General features: G+C 50.9%; 1 protein-coding gene across 4 annotated transcripts in view; it reads right to left on the bottom strand.

The window, feature by feature from the left end:
* Positions 1–797: 797 nt before the first annotated feature.
* CARMIL1 (capping protein regulator and myosin 1 linker 1) overlaps positions 798–21,759 on the bottom strand; it is a 250,597-nt gene continuing 229,635 nt past the window's right edge. For 2 of the 4 annotated variants that reach the window (XM_079148814.1, XM_079148815.1), the window contains 6 exons: positions 20,833–20,945; positions 16,498–16,921; positions 13,360–13,444; positions 12,247–12,459; positions 10,049–10,189; positions 798–1,818 (listed from right to left, as the gene is read on the bottom strand). In XM_079148814.1, the coding sequence (XP_079004940.1) occupies positions 1,682–1,818; positions 10,049–10,189; positions 12,247–12,459; positions 13,360–13,444; positions 16,498–16,921; positions 20,833–20,945 (1,113 nt within the window). In that variant the 3' untranslated portion in view covers positions 798–1,681. The remainder of the gene's footprint in view (positions 1,819–10,048; positions 10,190–12,246; positions 12,460–13,359; positions 13,445–16,497; positions 16,922–20,832; positions 20,946–21,759) is intronic. The other 2 variants (XM_079148816.1, XM_079148817.1) reach the window with 1 other exon arrangement.

The following is a 21,759-nucleotide window of genomic DNA, read 5'->3' as shown; positions in this document are numbered from 1 at the left end:
CTACTCACCTGCCCTCCCCTGCTCTCTCAGGAACAGCTCCTGGGCGGACCCAGCAGGTGTGAGCAGCAGCCGTGCTCTGCCAGGGTTTCCTAGGTGACGCTCTGAGATGAGCCCTCCTGCATCTCCCCGCTCCCTGGCCTAAGGTGGGCCCTGCCTACATTGAAAGGGTACAACCCAGGGCCAGACACAGCCAGCACTTGTGCAGGTATCACTCAAGGCCTAGCACCCATGTCCCTCCCACACTGAAGGCCGCCCCTCCCATGGGCTGTTTACCTGAGCGGGTCTGCCTCCCAGGCCTGCCCCTGCCCAGCGCCCACCCATCTTTGCCTTCTGCTTCTCCTACTCTGGCAGCCAGAGGAGGTGCAGATCCCATCAGCAGTGATGGCAGCACAGCCACTGTTGGAGGAAATGGTCGTGTCCATGGTCACAAGGCACCTGCTCACACACAGGCTCCCGGGGGTGGTGGGTGGGGGGAGAGGGAATCGGGCCTCAGCCCCACCTTGTCGGATTCTTCCTTCCACACTGCTTGGAACCCTTCAGCTCACATTCTCCCCTCCAACAGCATGGCTCACGTGAGCCCGAACTCAAGTTGATGGAATGGGGACTCCATTCAGAATTCTGTGCCCTTCTGGTAGTTTCTCGCCCATGGTGAGAGCAGGAGGTAGAACCAGTGAGTTACACCCACGCTGAAGGCAATGGTTCCCAGGTTGGTTGCTTATCTGAGAACTGTGATTACCCCTGATTTTAGAAACAAAGTTCAAGTTCATCAGCACAAGCCAATCCTAACTAAAAAAGTAACCAAGAAGATCAAAATTCCACTTGTAAAATCATTTTATTGGTATAAATATACATATGAATAAAATACTTTCAGCCTGTAATGCAAGTGAATATTTGTGAAATGTCTTATAAAAGAGTAGTATTCTGATTTCTTTTTACAGGTGTCAAAGTACTCTCTCTTAAAATCACACATTAAAACCTAAAATGCAGACAGAAATTAAAGGCCTTCCAAAACATGAATATTCATAAAACTTCATTCCAATCAACTATGTACATTAATCTGGGCACATGGAAGAATCCACTCTGTTCTCAGCTGTGCTTGTTGATGGCACCCAAAGGCCACCAACTAACCTTTAAATGTACAATTCCACTTCAGGAAGGAAGAAGTTCCCCATGGGAGAATGTAAAAATCATACCCAAGATCTAATATATATAATTTATACAAATTATTTATTAGTGTGCTCTGTTAATATAATCACAATGTGCAACTGCATACATACATCAAGAATAAACTGCTGAATCAAGTCTTGTGCAGATCTGACACGGTACATTCAGGAGTCCCCACAGCCTCCTGGATGGAGTCCCTTGTGAGTGTGTGTCCAGCTACCTCTTTAACCTCCAAAGACTCATCTTGGGGGGCAATTGTAGCTGCCTCAGAGAAGTTCAAGTAGGGCCCATGGAGTAACTGCTGGCTTTTGCTGAAGGCTTGTGGAGCAAGGCTTAGAATCAAATGCCAAGGACAGGGGAAGACAAAAAATGTGCTTTGATAACCGAGAAATCGATCTGTTACTATACCGCAGAAGGAGGAAAAAGAAAGAGTAAAGCACCAGAGAAGAGGTGGAGCCCCTTCCTCTCTGAGGGCTGACACACACCCTGCACAGTGAGACCTCTGCACGGGTGACCGCTACACAAAAATAAATTCTTTTTCTGCCTCTTCTCCCGAGTCGCTTGACTTGCTGCCCTGGTGGCCATCTTTACTGGAGGACCGCTGCTTTTGTTCTTGATACTCCTGGGTCTGCTGGCCCCAGCTTCTCCTCGAGACTGGAATTGAAGGAAAGGAAGCAGACAGTTTAGTGCATAGAAGCTCCAGGGGCGTGGCCCACAGTGGGGTGGGAGGGAGACCCGGCAGGCCAGGCCTGGAGGCGCCTGGCCCCAACTTTCTCAGAGCAAGCTTGCTATTCCATTTAGAGACTCCAGGCAGACTGGAAACAAAGTAACACAGAAACACACAAGCACCAAGACCTCCCATGACAGGGTGGAACTCTACTGTGGTGCAGAATCCAAGGTGAGGACCCCAAAGGCGAAGCAGGTGGGGATGCAGGAGGACATGCAGGGAAGTCACAACTCATTGAGTCCGGGCACCAGGTGGTGCCTCCATCACAGGGGCAGCAGAGAGCACGCAGGCTGGACGGACGTCCACTCAATACCTTCCGTGGATGACTTAGGGTTGGCTGACCCTGCTCAAGGACAGGATATCGGGAAAGACCTAAGGCGTATTTTTCAGACCTTTATGTGCCTCAGAAAAACCCCAGCATTGCTCTTTAGGAAATGGATCCTTTTCACACTCTCTGACATAAATAAGGTCTGAGGAAGTGAATCCAACACTGCCCATGCAGCCAAGGCTCCAGGCAAGAGCACGGCCACTGCTGCAGACTGCTCTGACTGCAGGCAACAGGAAGGAGGGGCTGGGGCTTCGCAGGCAATGACGGAAGACCTGTCGGTGGCTCTGAGCTTCCGCTGTGCCTGGCCCTCTCTGCTCGCTGCTGCTCAATGACCCTGTAAGGTGGGCCTATGGACCTCAGGACCAGGGGGCTCAGACTGCTTCTCCAAAGCCCGTGTGCTTTCCAACCAATCATGGCTTCTCCGCAACTGCAGCCAGGAAAGACTGGTGCTGCGCTTCATGTAGCTACAGGGTTGACAGATATGACTCACCACATCTCCCGTCAGACGCCGTGGAGCTGAACATACCAAACAGACACCCTGCATAAGGCAGGTAGAGAAGAGCAGAGCCACCTTGCCACTAAGGAGTTCAAATGCTCCAGACAGGAACGCAGCACTTCAAAACAGGAAAAGCCACAGGATTCATAGGATGCTTCTAATCATTTTGTTTTTACTAAAAATATTCCTCTTGCCAGGAGCTATCTATTTCCATATCCATTTAATTCACTGAAGTGGGGTTCAGGAAGTGAAAACACATTTCACCTAATGGTCAAAATACAACCATACTGAAGTACTGCCAAAATGATTGACAGGGCCAGATTTTGGTCTCTGGATAATAATCTGAAAAAAAATTCATATTTTCATTTAATGATATTAAATTGAAATTATCCATAATTCCAGAAAGAAAATTTTTTTCAAATCTTAACTAAAATAAGATTTAAAAAATAACTGTGGTTCCTTTTTGCCCCACAGCTTTTGACCAGCCCTCAAATGGGGAAGAAAACAATGAACAAACATTATCATTGTTTTTTATTTTAAGCTTGAGTTGGGAGGAAAAAAATAAATAAATGTCCCTGTGTGACTGGTCTTGTGAAAGTTGTTGTTAAGCTAGGTTTGGAGAAAGAAGACACATCCATGTCTGCAGACATTTCCCTTTGTCACAAAGCCAACTGGACTCTCACCCAGAGTCCTGCAGGTTCTCAGCCCTGGGGGTGCCCAGGCGCGGCAGCCAGGAGACGGGGCAAAGCGGAGCGCCACACGTGGCAGCTGCTAGAAATCTGTTCTGATGTATTTCAAACCCGAATGAGGCGTCCCACCACGGCCAATGACTCAGCAAAGTCCCAAGGCTGCAGCTTGAGGGGAGAAATAAAGACTGTGATCTGCTTCAGAGCCAGTTTTTCCTAATTCTTCTATTAAAACAATAAACCGTCATCAATAGTTTAGCTCTCTGGAAATCTCAGGTCTAATGACGTTATGTGAGGTGACTCAGGAGTAGGGAAATGCACGTAACCCACAAAGCTCACTTCACAAAGACTGAAAAAGCCTCCTGAACTAGTCACCATGGCAACACGACTCAGAGAGGCACAGCAGAGTCTCCCAAAAGAGTCCAGGTCACGGACACCTCTGTCCTGCAAGGCAGGGAGTCAGTGGGGAGGAAAGAGTAACCATCACCCAGTTTCTGGGTGAGTGACACAGAGCCAATATCAGTCAGAAACCGCACTTGACCTGACACAGTGACCAAGAGGAAAATCGGCACAGTACGCCAAGTGGGATGCTCAAGCATTTCACTGTAGTGCCGATACAGTGAAGCGGGGAGAGCCCCCGCCTCGCACAAGCAAGGTCCTGGGTTCCACCCCAGCATCGGAACAAGAAGAGGAAAAACATTCTCATTCTTCTTTGATTAAATTCAACCAATTGCAAATGCGGGTGATAGTGAGCCAGGGACCAGGCTGGCACAGCCTTAGCATTGTAGGTGGGCACCACTCAGACGGAAACAACTGAAATGTGGTGGCCGAGGACGGATTCACACAGCTTGCATGGAGAGTTTGGAATCAAAGCACGGGGCTCCCGTCTCCAGCCTGGTCTGGCAGAAGCCTAGTGCAAGCTGCTGCTAGGAGGTCTGTTCCCTGAAAAGTGTGTTTTGCAGTCCTTAGGGAGCATCTGTGTGACTGCACATAATTAAGATGCTAATTACAACTCTATGGAAGTAGGTTTGGTCAGGTTTCCATTAAAGGATGTGATTAAATAGAATTATGTCTGCTTGAAACTTAAAACTTCAGAATTTATTTTTAAAATATTATAGAATTTAGACTTTTTACTAATTCAAACAGACCTCCTCCTAGGCAGCTTTATTCAGTGCTTGATTTTATAGAGGTTACAAAAATCAGATTGCTTTGAAACACTTCTTCAATGCAAGCATTTGTGTGGTTACTACTAGCGTTTCTGTACATGTGTCTGTACACGTGCTAATTACCATCCCATGCACCATTAGCTGACAAAGGATACTTGAGTAAATGAACAGGTAATTTATTCAACGCACACATGCATGCATATTCACATCCTGTCAATGGGGCAAAAATTGTGTGGAGAGGCTCAAACTCAAAGTCTGCCATTTTCGAAGATGATTTGACTTTGCATATGTATATATGCAAATGTATAAATGCTGATTTTAAACCTCCTGAAATATGCACACAAACTGAGGAGCAGAGATTGCTATGAAAATTTTTCTCCACTTTAAGCTCCACTAACATCCATATTTTCCAGAGGGAAAACATTATGATGACCTTAAACTAATACTCAGTAGTTGGCACCAATTTTTCATTCTTTATAGCAAGAGCCAAAAATGCCAACGAATTGTTCAATCTTTCTTGAAGAATTCCTAGGAGGGAAGTGAAATCTGGATCTGGGGATAAAAAGTAGCACAGAGCACTGGCTTACTGACTATAAGATAGAGCCCAGGTTGGATTACAGAAGTGGTATTCAGAAGGAGTCCAGCAACCAGAGGCCAAGCCAGGAGGCGCCATCGTAACACACAGAGCCAGGGCTGGGCAGCGGCACTGCCCACCCAGAACAAGGCTCTTGGTTCCAGCACTGCTACAAACAAAAACAAAAAAACACACACAAAGCCAATCAAAAGCAATCTTTTTCTTCAAAAAATAGAATATATGGGGCTGGGGAGATAGCTCAGTCAGTAGAGTGCTTGCCTTGCAAGCACAAGGTCCTGGGTTTGATCCCCAGCACCAAAAAAAAAAAAAGAACAAGAATATATGATAATGAAAATGTCATAGCTTACAGGCAGAGAGAAAATGACATGAAATTTAAAAGATGCAGTTACAAATATTTCCAGTAAAAGAGATGAAGCATTTTATCCGTTAAATCAATATTAAAATAGCCACACAATTAAAACATGATAGTCATGATAAAAATATGCAGCATGCTTTGAGAATAATTATTCGTTTCACAAACACATGATTTAGGAAATTAAGAAAGCTGTTTTAGTGTAAACAAAGATTTTTTTAACAGATTCAAAGGAAAGGAAACACCAATGTTTCATTCTCTGCTCTGATAAATGCTATTTTTTAACCAGTATCTATTCAGAAAGCAGACTGCTATGTGGTTCTCAAAGGTAAAGACAGTGAAGTACTAGGAACTGGCACTAACAACAAAATGAACATATGAGACATAACATTACTTTAATTAAAGCACCTATAAAAATAACTTTTTTGGTGCCTATTTGAAGAAATCAAGCAGAAACACTAATACAGGGTGGTCCAATCTGATTCCATCGAAATTTAATGTAGCCCATCGCCAGGAGAATGTGAAGCCAATGACGTCATGGAGAATTCCGAGGCAGACACAGAACTCTCCCCTTGCCATCCTGTGACTTGGCTTTTCCTGGGGTCCCTCTTTAGGCTTTTGCTCAAGGCCTGAATGATCTGAATGATTCATTGGGGATCATCTCACTGTGTGGTATGGGTGGCCCTTGAAGGAGGGCGAGGGAGCGTCTTAGTAAGTGATAAAGCCCGCAGACATAATTGCCCAAAGGAAACTTCCAGCATCTGGAAACGTCTCCTAACCTCACGTGTACTTAACATAAGGGGCAACACAGAGACAGAGATTTTGAACTAACATAGGCTTAAAAATAATTAGTGCTCTTTAGAAAATAAAGGCCTTAGGTGTTATTCATGTAACTTCTATGACTGAAGTTAGCAGAGATTTTTTTGGCAATATCAGAGATTTACTATAAAAAGAAGAGCTATTTTAACTGTGTCTAAAACCAAATCTATTACTAAGGAAATTCCTTAAAAGCAAAGGACCAGGCCAGGAGGCAGCTCAGGGTCGCACCTGCTTGCGTGTGCAAGGCCCTGGGCTCCATTCCAGTACAAAACACAACAGTGAAAACAGGGCGAAGGAGCCATGCAGCTGGGCCTCCCTGGGACGGTGCACCCAAGCCGGCAGAATGTGCCATGCTTGTGCGACCTGCTGTCTTGCTGGGGCTGTGGGCTCCCTACCTCCGCCTGGCGGCTAGGCAGTGGTCAGAACCCCAGGCAGGAGAGCACAGGCTGAGAAGCAGGCTCCCAACCTGCTGGTGGCGACCCGTGGGAGCCACCATTCCGTTCTTACACCTGGGTCGAGGAGAGTCTCCAAGATGACTGTCCACGGGCAGCATGGAGACTCGTGGGCTGTGAAGCCGCCAGGTACCTCAGAGGGAGTCTGCCGTGGTGATGGCGTGCTTGACGATGAGCACGATGACCTCCCGTGGGGTCACTGTCACTACCTGTGTTCTGCAGCTCTCCCAGGAGGGCTAGGGCGTGGAGCTCCCAGCGTCTGGGCTGCACACCAAGCCCTGGGAGCAGAGACAGACTCTGCTTACCCGGATACGGTTTACAGGGAGCACGCCGTGCCCAGGCAGAGGGCCTTGAAGGCCTCTCCCTTTCCAGAACGTTTTCTATATTCTTCTCTTATGATGCCAACATTTCCTCTAAACAATTCTTCAAGTCATGTTTATAAAAGTTGTTAACCAGGGAGACAGGGAGCACTTTAGCCACAGCAGAGACGATCCCTCTGGGGTCGGCAACAGGGGCTCCGAAACCTCCCCGCTGGAGGCTGAGGCTGAATGGAGGTCTGCCTCCTTTTGGTCTCTGGGGTCTGTCCTCACCTGAACAGAACATGACAGGACCCAGTGGAAGACACAAGGCTTAAGAGTAAGTGCTGGAAAACAGATAAATGGTTCCTCAGGGTTGAAAACCTAAAGGGTGCTTTTTCTTTCACCAAACGTCCACTGTAAGGCAAGTGGGTGACAGGGTCACACTCAGCAGCCTCTTCCGGACCTTCTCCTAGAAGAGTCAAGGGCTCAGGCCATCATTCTCCAAGGGGAAAGCTGTCCCTCTAAGAACCCCTGACCCAACCTCACTTGAAACAGAAAAGATCAAAAGGAAGTGCACAGCAGGTATGCGTCCAAATATAAAAATAAACCTTTACAATCACAAAACATGCAAGGCTAAGTCGCAGGGTAGCTCCTCAGTGCCTCTAGTTTCAGCTTGCTGAGTTTGTGCTTCTTTGCCTCAGATGGAAGGACCATCCTGCGACCGTTCAGAGTGAACAGAAGCTGCTGTATGAGAGCCCGACCCCTCCCAAGCAGAAGCTGCCCAGGAGAAGCGCTCGCTTGTTAGTGCCAGTTCGCCCGTGGGCGGTGGGTGTCGCCGCAGCGCTGACCCTGTGTTGGCTGTGGCCTCCTGTGCCCAGCTGCACTCACTTCCTCTTCTGCAGGGGCCGAGTGGGTTTCGAAGGTCCTCTCCTTCTACCAAAAGGCGTGCCACTGTCATGATCTGAGGGCCTTTTGAAACAGGCTCCTCTCTGCACTACTGAGGTAAAGGGCTTCACTTTACCCTCCATCGTAGCAGGTACATCAGTGTTAATATCAAGAAAAACGAATTATCGCCCCCCACAACTTAGGGCGCAAGGAGCTTACAGTGTTGGTTCTGGGCAGATCCACTGCCATCTACAGAATTCAGCAGCCAACACTGTGGAAATGCCACACGGAATGAGGTGAGTGTTGAGTCTGCCCCAAAGGTACAACAGACAGGCCCAGCACTGTGATCACATGATGGATCAACGGAAATCACGTTCACTGTGGAATAATCCAGAAGTCACAGAAGTTACCTGTTTCAGAAACTGGTTGGGCATGCTACTCCAATGGGAGGCATGGGAAGAGGAGAGGAAGCACCAGCGTGAATGAGGAGCAAGGGCGGGAGCGGGTACGTGGGCGCAGTGCTGTGGGGCGGGTGGGCATGAGGCCGCCGCCCTGGGCCACCCTGGCAGAGGAGCTGGCGCTCGCTGGAGTTAAGTCCCACGCCATGGCACTCACAGGCTGCTCTCGACCTGGCGTATTCTCAGCCCAACCTCCAAAAGGGGCGAAGCCTTCAGCAGAATCCCTAGTGACTGGTTTCTTCTGGATCCCAGGTGGAAAGCAGAGGTCCCAGATCTGCAGTCCCAACAAGCCACTGGAAGAGGCACATGAGTCGCCCCACTGACCACTACAGGGCAGGAGGTGGGTGCTGGACGCCCCCCGGAGCCCTCCCTGCCAGGCCCTCCTGAGTTCCGGGGCTCGCCCCACCAGGGCTGGTGGGTGCTCTGGTCTCGTGTGATCATCCGCAGACCACCACAATGTCGGGCAGACACCACACTCCAAAGGTCAAAAGGGAGCGTCCACTGCACCGCTGACTCCTCTGTGGGGAGCGGGCAGCCGGCAGGGTCCCAAAGCTCTTCACAGGATGGACATTCTCAGTCACTGAGACAGTCCCTTCCCCACCTCCAGCTTCTCCAGGCACCGTCAAAGCTTCCTTAAAAACACAGACATGCAGTCAGCGGCTGCCGAAGAAGGGACAGGGAGTGCAGGCATTGGGGCTGTGGGGATGCCGCTGCCCAGGCCACCTACAGGGGCCCCAGGCGGTTCTCCCTTCTGCCAAGTCTTCGGCTCCACGGGGAACTGCAGGTATCAGCTCTCATGGTTCCGGCGACTCTCTCACAAGAGTGGTGTGAGCTTCACTCCAAACCCTACCTTCTGTCATTCCCAGCCAACAGGTAAGGGAGACTCCCACTCACCAAGCAAATGTGCAGAATGAAGCGGAGAAAGCGGCGACGTCAGTTTTATGTGGACCCCAAGACCCAAAGTCACTACGTAAAGACACCTTCTACCCACCTCAGCCAGAGGCAGATACTGAGGTAGACACAGAGCCGGAGAGTCAAGAACTCCGAAGAGCGGGACCCATCTGAAATACGACCACCCTCCAAACCACACCAAGGGCCGTGCAGACACAGGAGGGGGTGGCTCCGCGCAGGTGAGGTGGAGGGAGCTGGGAGACGGTGTCTACAAGACGCCTTCTGTGGACAGAGTTGTCGAGGGCATGTTCAGAGGATGGGGAGGGGGAGAGGTGGAGCAGACGCAAGGAGGCCCCCACCACACGGCCCGACACAGGACTCGGTGGGACCTCTGTGAGCAAGGAGGCACGAGGCCCAGCATCTCCAACCAGGAGACCACTGAGAACCACGGCAGGCCACGACTCAGGGCTGCTTTCCTTGGAAAGAGCATGCCCAGAAACCTACAGGTAGCACAATCAGGCTCCAGAACTGCCTGCTGGGAGCCATTCAGGAGCGTCTCGGGGGACACCTGCAAGGACCTGCAGTTTCTAAACGAAGGAGCTACTCTGCTTCCCAAGACTTAAGGCAGGGGACGCTGATTTGAACTCCATGAGACTGGCCACATACAGGACGAATCCCTTTAAACTGCCCCTTCGTGGACAGAGCGAACCCAGAGAAAGGAAGTTCTTACCTTCCTGGGAAAACACGCGGGGGCTGGGCTGGGGACTGTTCTGGCTGTCTCTCTCTTTGTCCATGGGAACTTTCTTGAGGGCAGGCGGAAGAAGAGCCACTTTGGGGGAATTGGGGCCAGATGGAGAATCAGGAGCATCCTCTGCAGAGACACGAACACATGCATCAAACCGTTCCACAAACTGAATTCCACACACACAAGCCAGGTAAACCTTTAAATACAGATGACTCAAAAAGAGAAAAAGCATCAGCATTTTCCTGGCCAAAAATTATTTTTGTGTTTCTGCTTAGCGAATATCCACAAACCATTAAGAAATAATCATGAACACTGGAAAAGGCCAGACTCTCCACAGCCAGGCTCCTTTGGAATGCAGGCTCCTCATTCCAACAGCGGATGCTGAAGGCGGACTGTGCGCCAGCCACCCGTCCTTCTGCCTCCAACGCAAAGCTGTCTGTTTTACAATACAGGTGACTGTATACCTTTCACAGTGCAGCAGCCACACACGAATACACACTCATGTGCGAGCTCCCACAAGCACATGCCGAAGCCCTGGGATACTCTGGAATCACAGATTTTGAGTACTGTATGGGTTTTGCTCACTGGACAGATGAAGAGCGAATGACCTGCTCAAAAACAATGGCCGAGAGGTGGGACTCTAGTCCTCCAGCCGGCGCTGCCTTCGGGGTGAGCCAGGCTCCTTTCTCGGCTGGAGAGAGCAGCGCACATGGGGAAGATGCCCCCGGCAAGTTCTCCTCTGCCTCAACCTCTGATCCAAGTTCCACTCACTCCGCCACGGGCACAGAGAACCTGGGCCCTCTCAGCGCCTTGGGGAAAGGCGTGAGGCAGGCCAGGGGAAAGGCCTGCTGGCTTCTCAAGCTCTAAGAGCGTGAGTTGTTAACATAGTTCTTGGCATTCCAGCACCAGGAAACCACTGAACATACTTAGCAAGTAAACTGAAAATTAAAAGTCCTTGCAACAGAGTATTAGGAATCAGCTGGCTTTATATTCAGCATTTGCAAGTGGGGAGCCAAAATGCTCTGTGAGCCGCCGTGGCTTCGTTTCCATAAGGGCTGGTTCCTCACTGGGAACACAGCCGGCCGGTGAAAATGTCAGCATCAAACCTCTTTTTTTGAGGTTTTGCTTTCCTTTTCTTTTTTCTTTGTTTTGATTTTCTTTTTGGTTCATAGCCACATCTCCAGTCCATTTTTATTTCTGTTGTGAGGCAGGGACTCACTAAGGAGCTGAGGCTGGCAGCAACCTGGGGTCCTCCGACCTCGGCCTCCCCAGTCACTGGCATTACAGGTGTGAGCCACCACACCCTGAAGTCCTGTGCTTTTTGTTAAAAAAAAAAGTCGAACCTGTTTTCTTTGCCTCCATTCTCCCCATTCCCTCTATGATGAAGATTTTTCTGCATAGTAGAAATCGTGTCCCCCACTTCGTAAAGAGCTTCTTTGTGAAACGAGTCTGAGTACAACTAGGAAGTCTTGAGTTATTGGCCTCAAGGGTTAGGGCTTGCCTTTTCTCTGTGGCTTCTGTGGCAACTGTTCACTGGGTTTTTTAGGGGATCAAAGGACTATGAAGACTGCAGATATCCACCAGGCCAGCTGCCGGAGGAGAAAATTGAGATATGAGAGGAAACGAGAAAGACCGCTGTTGGGACACTTCGGACACATGGGACGCTGCTTCTCCTCCCTTTCTACCCAGATCGCCGACACACTGACCCATGCTCAAGGTGAGCTGTGCATGCTGCGTTACAGCGTGCGTGCCCACAGGGAGGCCAGGGGAGGGCTGTCTGATGGTGGGGTCACGGCTCTGGCTGCTGCTCACCGCTGTGTGGCCTGGCAAACCTACTGCCTCTGAGCCCCACCTCCCCACCTGTGAAGGGGTGTGACGAGGACTCTTAGGAGCTGGTCCACAGAGTGTCCCTGGAACAGAGCCTGGCTCCGAGGAGACTGCTCAGTGCTGACCAGCCATGGTGACGATGTGATGCTCTGTATGTATCCCTATTTGTCTGATTTTTGTGAGATAATAAAGAGGTAAAGTTGATATGGTGTTCATGATATTATCCTTTCAACTTTGTGTATGTTTGAATTCTCACAATATTTTAAAAAGACCTGATGCAGACATTTTTGTAGAGGCGGTCAGCCCTGGAGAGCTGCTGGGTCATGGTGAGACCCCAGCAGAACCCTTATCCTTACCGGGCCGGGAGGCAGCTCTTGGCTTCTGCGGGATGCTGGGCCGTGCTGCCAGGGAGGGCTTGGGGGACTGCAGGAGCGGCTTGGGGCTGGTGGGGGTGCTGGAAGAACTCCGAGACCTGGAGCCCACATCCACTTTGGATTCTGCTTTGGTGTTTCTTTCTGGTGTTCCGAGACCAAAGCGGTTTTCTGGGAGACCTGGGTGTGGTTTAGGCACTAAAGTGAAGTGGTACAAGAAGCACGTGTTAAAGACCAAAAGCCAAGACCCCCAGCAGCTGGAGACGGGAGTCTGCTGTAATCACTTGTTGTTGTTTCTCATCAGATAACACGCTTTCCTGACCAGCCCTGCCTGTCGAGGTGGGCCTGGGCAGTGCACGGCTCTACAACAGTGCCCCAAGGGCACGGCGGAGCTTAATGCACTCACAGCCTGTGGCTCCCTCTCAGGCCCACTGCAGGCACCTCCCTTCCAGAAAACAGCTAGGGCTGTGCCTGCAGGTCTGGAGGGAAGAGAGCTGTGCTGACAGCCAGGGCTCGTGCTGTGACGAGAGCGGCTCCAGAGGGCATCCCTTCCATGCTCGCCATTCACACTCGGCCTTAACTGGCCGATCGTCAAGGCCGAGGGAGCAGAATGTGATCTGCAGCTCCCGCTGCACAAAGATACGACAGCAAGAACATCCAATGGCCCACAGGAGTTCAGCATGCCGTTTACCAGTCGCTTGCCAGGTTCCATCTCCAGGATCTTGCCCTTCCCTGCACCTAACGGGGCAGGGGGACAACGGGTCCAGCTGTGCAGTCCAGCCCCTAGCCTACCGCCTTCCATGTGCCACGTACGGCTTGTGTCACATCTGTCATGTCCCCATGCTCTCAGTCCCCTCATGAAAGTGCCCACAGTCCAGTTGTCACTGAAAATGATCATAGGAAATTCCTCCTGGGAAAGGAGAGGTGAGCCGCCGCATAGGCTGTGATGGCAGATGGCCCTGACAGGAGAGGGGCCTGTGTTCCAGGGCGCTGGGGTACCAGCACCAGGCCAGCCTGCACCTCCCACCTAGCTCTTCTACCAACCGCTGTGGAACGAAGCCGGCGGCACGCGATCCTCCCAGGAGTGGCCGTGCTTACCTGCCCCACCTCCATCCAACCGCTCTGAGTTGCTCAAGGCCGGGCTGCTGGAGGAATCCTGGGAGATGGCATCGTTCCCGAGCTTCTACAAAATTCAAGCACCACCCCACAAACAGTGCATGTTTATCGATATTCAATTTTTTTAAAAGCAGAAAATAAATGACAATACAAGATGGCTCAAGTCTGCCACTGTTACAGCGACTGTCCGACCCCTCTGTCCTGAGGCCCGCCTGCTAGGAAGCTGGGAGAAGCACCTGTGGCTCAGTGCTTACTGCCCCATCGCTGGGTCCCTGTGTGGGGTGCTCCCAGGAGGCTCCCACAGGAGGGAGTGCATGGCCAGGAAGCAGCTGGGCCGGGCGACACTTCCTGTGTGTAGCTCCTGGTGAATACCTGTGCCGGCTCACAGCCCTGATACTCTGTGCAGGAACACTTACTCCAGAAGTTTCCAGGACTCTCCAGGTTTGAGTTCCAGAAAACCTCATTTTAAAATCAGCAGAAACCTTTCCAACCTCAATGTGGGACACAGTGTCTGGGGGCCTAAAAAAGCAAGGTCTTCCCTTGTCACCGAGGCAGAACCCCAGGAGCAGATCTCATCAGGAGGACAACACAGATGTGGACAGGCCTCCGTTCTTCTGCCTTTCTTCCTTTAGATTTTCACTGTAGGGATGGAACCTAGGGCCCCACACATGCTAGACAAGCTCTCTACCACTGAGTGAAATTCCCAACCCTCAATTTTTAAAAGATCTGCAGGGGGAAGGAGATTGTGAGACCAAGGAGGGAGCAGGTTAACTGCTATTGCTTTGGGGCAGGAGCTGACACTGACAGAGCACAATCAGCACCTGCCCTTATGGGGCAGGGTCTGTACTGGCATGAGGAGCGCGCATGGCACGACAGACGAGACAAGTCCAGCCCCTGACTGTCCACAGCCAAGGATCCTGCTGATGGCATCAACCGACAGGTACCTCTTGTCTAAAAGACCCAGACGCAGAGGCAGGGTGACCCCCATGGCAGGCTGACCTGTCCACCCCTGCTCACTTGTCCTCTGTGCAGACCTGAAAATCAAGGGTCTGCAGCCCATTCCCACTTCACACTGGCTCTGATGATGCAGATCGTGTGAAACACACTGAGGTCTGATTTCTGCTGCGCTCACTGGTCTGTCCCCAACTCACCCCAGGCTTGGCTCTGTGGAGGGAGTCAGGGAGGTGAGGCCCCTCTCAGCAAGACCACGGAAGACCTGCGTTCTCTAGTGGGGGTGCAGAGCAAGCCTCCCAGGGGAGATGCGCCACCTGGGGCGTGACACTTGGCATCATCATGGAAGTGCGACTCCGGAACAGAGAGCCCTAGCCACCCTTGGTGCCCAGGACAAGCATCCGCAGGGCCCGGCCATGGAATCCCAGTGGGCCTGTCCTTTCATAAGGGCAGGGCAGCACCCAAAGGTGAGGGCCTCCTTACACTGTGTACCCTGGGAACCTCGTTGGCCTGCATCTCAAAACCAATTCTTCTTCCTTCCCAGCTCTTCTGAAGTAGCTACAAACCCCCAAACTGGCTGTGAAATAAGGATGATGGGGTGCTGCCCATTGTCACGCTCTTCCTTTACACACGTTAGACGTCAGCAACGGGGAGAGGAGGCCGAGGCTGACCACGGAGGCTCACAACACCTTCGCTGCAAATATGGTAGTGGTATTTTAGGGGAAAATATTCTAAAGATAACTTTCGAAAATTTTTTGTTTTATTATTCTGATATTAAATATTAAGAATGTGAATGATGGTGGCTGTTCAAATTGACACTAGATGGCGCTCAGGGAACACTGGGATAAGGCTCGAATGAGTACAATAAATGCTCATAGGGATGTTGTCACAGTGAGTCAATTTATGTATCAATCCAAAGCACATGGAAAAAAATTTTTGAGTATTTCATCTTTCTACCAGGAAGCAGCAGTTCATCACTGGAAATGATAAACAGCTCTCTAGTGAAAACAGCCTATTCGTTGTTATAAAGAAATTCATAAAATGGAGTGAAACTTAAACGTCCAGGCACCTGACTCACTAACGACGTGGCTGGAGCATTCCTCTGGACTTCTGCTCAGGGAAAGCCACACCGAGCCTCACTTGTGGAATGAGCAGACCGCAGCTGTGTGGCCTCCCGGCTCCTCCCAGCTGCAGGGACTGTTGCTCGGGAACTGCTAGATAAGGTGCTGGAGGGTAAGAGGCCGCAATGCGCATCTGCAAACCCATGTGATGCAGGATTTAATGGAAGATGGTCATTTAGGAGACATTTAGAAGGGCCCCCTGTACCTGGTAGGCAGTCTACCATTCTGTTTGTGCAGATTGAGGGTCCAATGGTAGGACTGTTTTTTTTCTGACATTTTGATGTGTAATTTTCCTGTCTTCAGGGAACCCAGTTTGGTAAAAATAAAAGAGATCAAGACAATGCCCAGAAACTAACTCTGAGTTGGACATGGGCACGTCTGTCTCCATGATCACAGTGAGGATAAACTCATTTAAGCATAGTAGAAGAAAACAGAGGTAAAAAGGAAAGAAAAACAACCCTGGACATTTAAAGAGGTTGAAGGAACAAACAATGCTCTCAGATGACTTTGTGGGACTCTGCAGCTCCTGAACCAGGAAGTCTCTCCTCACGGCGGTGGACAGCACCTAGCCATGGCTGGGCCGATGTTCCATTCACTTATTAAGAGTCCTGGCCTTTTCTTTGCCATCTGATCTGGAGCAGGGCGAAGGGCTCTGGGTTTGGAAGGATAAACTGCAGGTGCTGCCTTCACCTAACCAGGATCTGGCTTCAGGACATCAGGACCTGTGATGTCTGTCAGCCCCGCCCTCGCCCTGCCCGTGGGTCCTTCCTAGGGTGTGAGGTTCTCCTAGAACAGCCCCGCCTGGAAGAGACTGCCTCCCACGGCCCTCCTGCCCCAAAGCCACCTTGGCTTCTCAGGAGAGCGGCCCTGAGGCCCAAGTGCACTGGGCTGGCCTTCCCAGTGCGGTGGCAGCTCCGGAGGGACGCGGCTCTCATTTCTGGATGTTTATTTAACCAACAGACTATTTTTCTGAGCCCCTCTTGCCCACAGAAGCCAAATGGGGATATGCGTCCGCAGAGGGACAAGCCGCACATGCGGGCTGCCTCACCTTCTGTGCGCAGGCGGCCCTCTTCTCCTGCTTGGCCTTCATCTCGGCCAGCAGGCCACTGCCCATCACCTGCACGCCATACCGCCGCCCGGCCTGGGGGCTGCTCTTGCTGTCGCTGCGCTCCAGCCGCCCCTCCTCTGCCGGGCTCTCGTCAAGGGCGTCGGGCGTCTTGACCTCATCCACGCGCTCGGCGCTGCCGCTGGGCTCTGTGCGGGTCTCCTTCCTGGGAGCGTCCAGGGCTGGGCTTCTGACCGCCCCTTTTGGTGAGGACGGCTCTTCTGTCATCAGAACCGTGGGTGGCCGCTCAGACTTGGACCGGGATTTGATCAGATTGAGAAAGCCGCTCCTCCGAGAGTCTCGCTTTTTCTTCTCATCTCCTCCCTCACTGAGCTCATGGGACTCCGAGCCTCTTGTGAATGATCTCCTACATTTCAAAGCAAGACGAATGCTGTTGGTTTGACATAAATGGAAGCCCCAGCAGAGCTCAACCTACAGAGAGCAATCAGCCTAAAGCGCTTTTGGGTGGAATCATTGGATTTGGGAGAGAAAGGACAAGGAATACCACCATCATTCCTACCTGGGGAAACTGAGGCACAGGAACATCAAGAACGAGAGCCTGAAGTGTCGGCGGCAGGCCCGAGAGCAGAGGGCAGCTTGCATGTTTCAACGTGCTCCCAAGGGCCTCTCTACCTGAGTAACCGTCCACCAGAGTGACCTGACTGGAGACGGGGGCGGCTGTCTTGCCTTACCTGAGGGACCCTGGAGAAGGCCAGTGTCCTGTAACCCAACAGCCCCCTGTCAGACTGCAGGTGAAAGCCACCCCCACGCGCAATCCTAGCAGACTGAAATCTTCGCTTAAATGCCAAATCCACAGAAAGAAGCAACGAGATGAAAGGCCAGAGCGGGAGCTTCGGTAGAGGTCTCAGAAAGGAAGGGGGTGGAGGGGAGGAGAGCCGAGGGATGAGCTCCTCAAGGAGCATCGCGACTGCCTTCCTGCGGGGCTGGCGGACGGAATGGCCACTCAGCTCCCCTGAATTGCCACTAAACTCCAGCAAGGGATTGGAAAGTGTAGAAACAGGCGCAGGCCACGCGGGAGAAAGGCTGGAATAGCGACGCGTGCAAGCTGATGCCAAAGGGAAGGCCCTGAAGAGTGGATCCGTGCAGCTCCAAGAGGAGGAGCAAGGGGCCCCTCCAAAGAGGAAAGGAGGAGGGGGCGCAGCCATCCACAGGGCGACGCCTAGCTTACCTGTGCAGACGGAGCACAAGAGCCCAGCGCGGCTGCAGAGGGCACGGGCGGGAGGCGGAGCTCCAGGAGCCCACCGGCCTAACGGGACGCTCGGCTCACTCTGGACTCCAGGGCAGCAGCGCCCCGCACTGCCAGGCAAGGCAAAGTCTCTGAGCCAGGAGAGAAGACCTAAGGTGGCTGGTCAGGAAGGCCAAAGAAGACCATGTGCCCTTAAGACCTGCCAGTCAACGAGCCCCACTCCGGCTCCCAGCAACCGCATTTCTGCCCCACGCCTCTTCACGAGACACAAGAAGGCTGCCCTCAGAACAGAGCAGCAGCAGAAGTGGAGAATGGACGGGAGGAGACGCATCCGAGGGGTGTCCGAGAGCGTGTGGAGGGGAAAAGGAAATGCACTTGGACAGAAAAGGCAGGGTCCATGGCTTAACAGGAAGAGCCATGCCAAGTGATGCAAGTTGAAGAGAAAGAGCATGGAGAAAAAGGAAGAGACGAAACCACACAGAACAATTTCAGAACCAGCAGACACGAATTTCCAGACAGAAATAGTCCATGAGTGCCCAGCAAATGGGTCCAACAACTCACTCTAAAACATGTCCTCTGACAATTTCTGCCCCTGAGAATGCAAACAAGCTCCCAAGTGCTTCCAGAGGAGGGGAAAACAGAACCAAGACAAAGGATCAGGGCGTGAACTGACGCTGGAGTCTTATGAGCAGCACAAGCAGACAGAAGGTAATGGAGCAAAGTTTTCAAATCTCTAAGGTAAAATGGATTCCAACCTCCCATTCTAAACCTAGCAACACACTTACTCAAATGGGAGATATTTGAACTACAGAGACTCGTTTCCAAGCTCCCTTTCTCAGAAAGCGGCTGCAGGAGGCTCTCCACTAAAACTAAAGAATAAACTAAGAGAGATTTCAGCAACAGACACAGAAGGGGAGGGGACCTGGCCCAGGAGTGATAGTGAGCAGTCCCAGGAAGGCAGCAGGGGCCCTGGGCAAGAGGCCACCCTGGAGCCAGTCAGGTGTGGGCAAGAGACGGCCCAGAGGAGACTGAGCACCTCTGAGTAAATGTGGATGAGGGTTATGCCTTTACTGCAGATTTAGGGGTAAGTCAGGAAAAGGAACACAAAAGACTAAGCAATGCAGGAGGGATACTGTTCAGCTCCAGGGAAAATAAAAAAGGTGTGGAAGAAAAGAAACACAGTCCTCGTGCACGACATGAACCAGTTATGGATATTTACACGGCTAGAACAATCAAACACCAAGTACCATCTGACTGTCCATGTTGGTAACATTAAATACCAAAGACAGGGAGCGGAAAGCGTGTGTGGACAAGAGAAGGCCTGAATAACAGTGTGTGAGAGCGGCACGTCGGCACCAGGACGAGGAGCAGTTAATCGCTATCCCAACCTGGACACGATCAGAGAACCCACGCTATGAAGGCCAGCGGAACAAGGCAGACGGTCAGGAACAGACGCAGGAATAGGGAGGGGAAAGATACAGATGGCTTTTTGGAAAGCTCTGGATGGGCTTGCTTAACTTGGATTTTCAAACTGTTTGTACTACCTCATGACTTTTACGCATGTGCTGCCTTTTAATATCAAACGACCTATTTTTTATAACAAAATGAAATGAAAAACACCACAAGTTCTAGTAGATTCCATCATTATCTGATGGAGACCAAGGCATCTAGTTCTATTTGTACCCTGGAACAAGATCAGAATTCTCCTGGAGCAGTGGCTTTGCAGAAAATGGCTTTATGCCTTCTTTACCCAACTTTCATTCAGAGGAAATTACAAAGAAAGCAGCATTAACCAGGGATGACGTGACCCTGGGCAGGTGTGACAACCATGAGGGCCACACCCCATGCTCAGGAGCCTCCCCTTTAACTAAACGTGACTCTGAAGTATAAGAAGACAGGAACCCACACGCATTTCCAGCTGAGATGGAGACGGTCAGGGTGGTCTTGAGGAACTCGCTGGCAATGACAGAGGGCAGACTCTGAGGTCTGCATAGAGACACTCAAGTCAGAGGGAAAACCAAGGCCTAGGGCCTGCTCCTGAAGAACAGCACTCTGGAAAGACAGACTTGAAAGCAACGCGAGAGAGATTTTCCATTTTGCTCGGCCTATGCTGGTATTTCTTGAATCTTTTACATGGAAATATGTGCATCTATTCCCCGGGCAAAAGAATTAAAGCCTAAACAATCTCTCAAAGAATCATATGCACTCTAACAGATGTGTACAGAGGATGAAAAAAGGGTATTAAGTCAACAGGGAGATAGTCATTAGCTGGAGGGACAGAGGGGTCATAGGAAAGTATCCAAGGATAAATGGAATTGAGCTTGGCTCTTCAGAGATGGGACAGAATTTGCTGGGTACAGTATGCGAAGCTTCAAGGCCAGTGTCTGAGATGACAAATAATGGGGTCCTACAGCTTATAAGACTCAGTGAGACAGCTATGGACATAAGATTTAACTTATTTCCACTGGCCATGCCATGGAGGTGAGAAAGGGTGCATCAATCTACAGAAGACCAGTTTCTTCCCCTGTGCCCAGTCTGCCTCCAGCTTATCAGTATGGTTCAAACTTCCCCAAATCTGACATCTCCAGGTGAAGAACACTCCACACACACAAATTAATGTGAAAGAACGTATTTTGGAAAGGCTCTGCATTTTAGCTGGAGATTAAATAACTGGCTATAAATTGTGCTTAAAGGTTTTACTGTTTCAATTTATGCTATGGAAACTCTTTGCAATAGTAAAATGCAGAGAAAACTGTTTAGAGGCTAACTCTGAAGCCCACAACCTGGGCTGGACATGCCTCTGGGTGGCCCGGAGATCCTGTGGACACAGCTTGCTGGCCCCACCCTCCAGAGTTTTCAGCTCACTCATTCAGGTCTGGGCTTGAGAATTTGCACTTCTAACATGTCCCCAGAGACACTGACGCTCTTGGCTAGGAGATCATATTCTGCAAACCCCACAGAATAGTGAATCCGTATATAAAAAGAGACTTAATATACTAAGTTTGATTGTAATTGTTAGTAATTTAAGTGTGAATTAAGTAATATTGTTAGCAAAATGACTCTGAACTCACTTGGAATCCATTTTGGTCACTTTCTTGGTGAAAAATTCATCTACGCCTTCATCCACTCTCCCCATAAGACCATTCTGCTCTCCATCTTGGGAGACTATGTTGGCAGCACAGACCTGCAAAATAAACACGTGATCTGTTCACACTCAACACCATTCAGCAAAAGTGCACTGCTCAGGCAAAGTCCCAGGTGAGGAACACAGGGTTGTGCCATAATACGGCAGAGTGAGCAGAGCTCAGTGACAGAGAAAGAAGCTCAGAGTAACTTCCATTTTGGTCACACAGATGAAGTAGTACAGAACTTGCTGTATCATCACTTTCCTTTTGAGAAGAATGCAGAATGGCAGCAGGGGCAGTCCCTGCATGGATGAGGAGCCCAACAGTGTACGCACGTTTTACAGATCATCGCCTCGCCCTCATGGCTAGCCTTGGGACTGAAAAGGAAAGGCAGCTTCAGCCTTGTGGCCAGTTAGTCACAGACTGGACAGTAAGGAACATGCCAGGTGCCTGGCTGATGGAGGAGCACCTCCCCCCAGGCACATGACCCTGACACAGGGAATCCTCCCAGTGGCCTCCAGTGACTCTCCTAAGCTTTCCTTGCACACGTTACCTCTGCCCTCGGCCCTCTCCTCACCCTCACTTTGCAACAGTCACAGCTGGTATTCAGGCTCTCTGGGGATGTGGGGAACATCAGGGCTCAGAGACAGAGGCACAGAGCTCAACAGCCATCTGCCTCCCTGCAGGCCAGCCCAGGCCTGAGGGCTGGCTACCCTTCAGGACCCAGAAAACTCGGCCAGTGAGGGACGAAGAGACTGGGAGCAGCGGTGAGAGTGCAGGAACACTGGAGATGAGCTGCCAGAGGATGCGGGAGGCGGCTCCAGCCTGGAGACGGCAGCAGGGAAACGAGCCTCAAATAAGGAGTTTGTAGGA

This window comes from Sciurus vulgaris, assembly GCF_902686455.1.
Source record: "Sciurus vulgaris genome assembly, chromosome: 7".
In the NCBI taxonomy this organism is placed as follows: Eukaryota; Metazoa; Chordata; class Mammalia; order Rodentia; family Sciuridae; genus Sciurus; species Sciurus vulgaris.
Note: the sequence above shows the minus strand (reverse complement) of the source record. Positions and strands in the feature narration are given on the sequence as shown.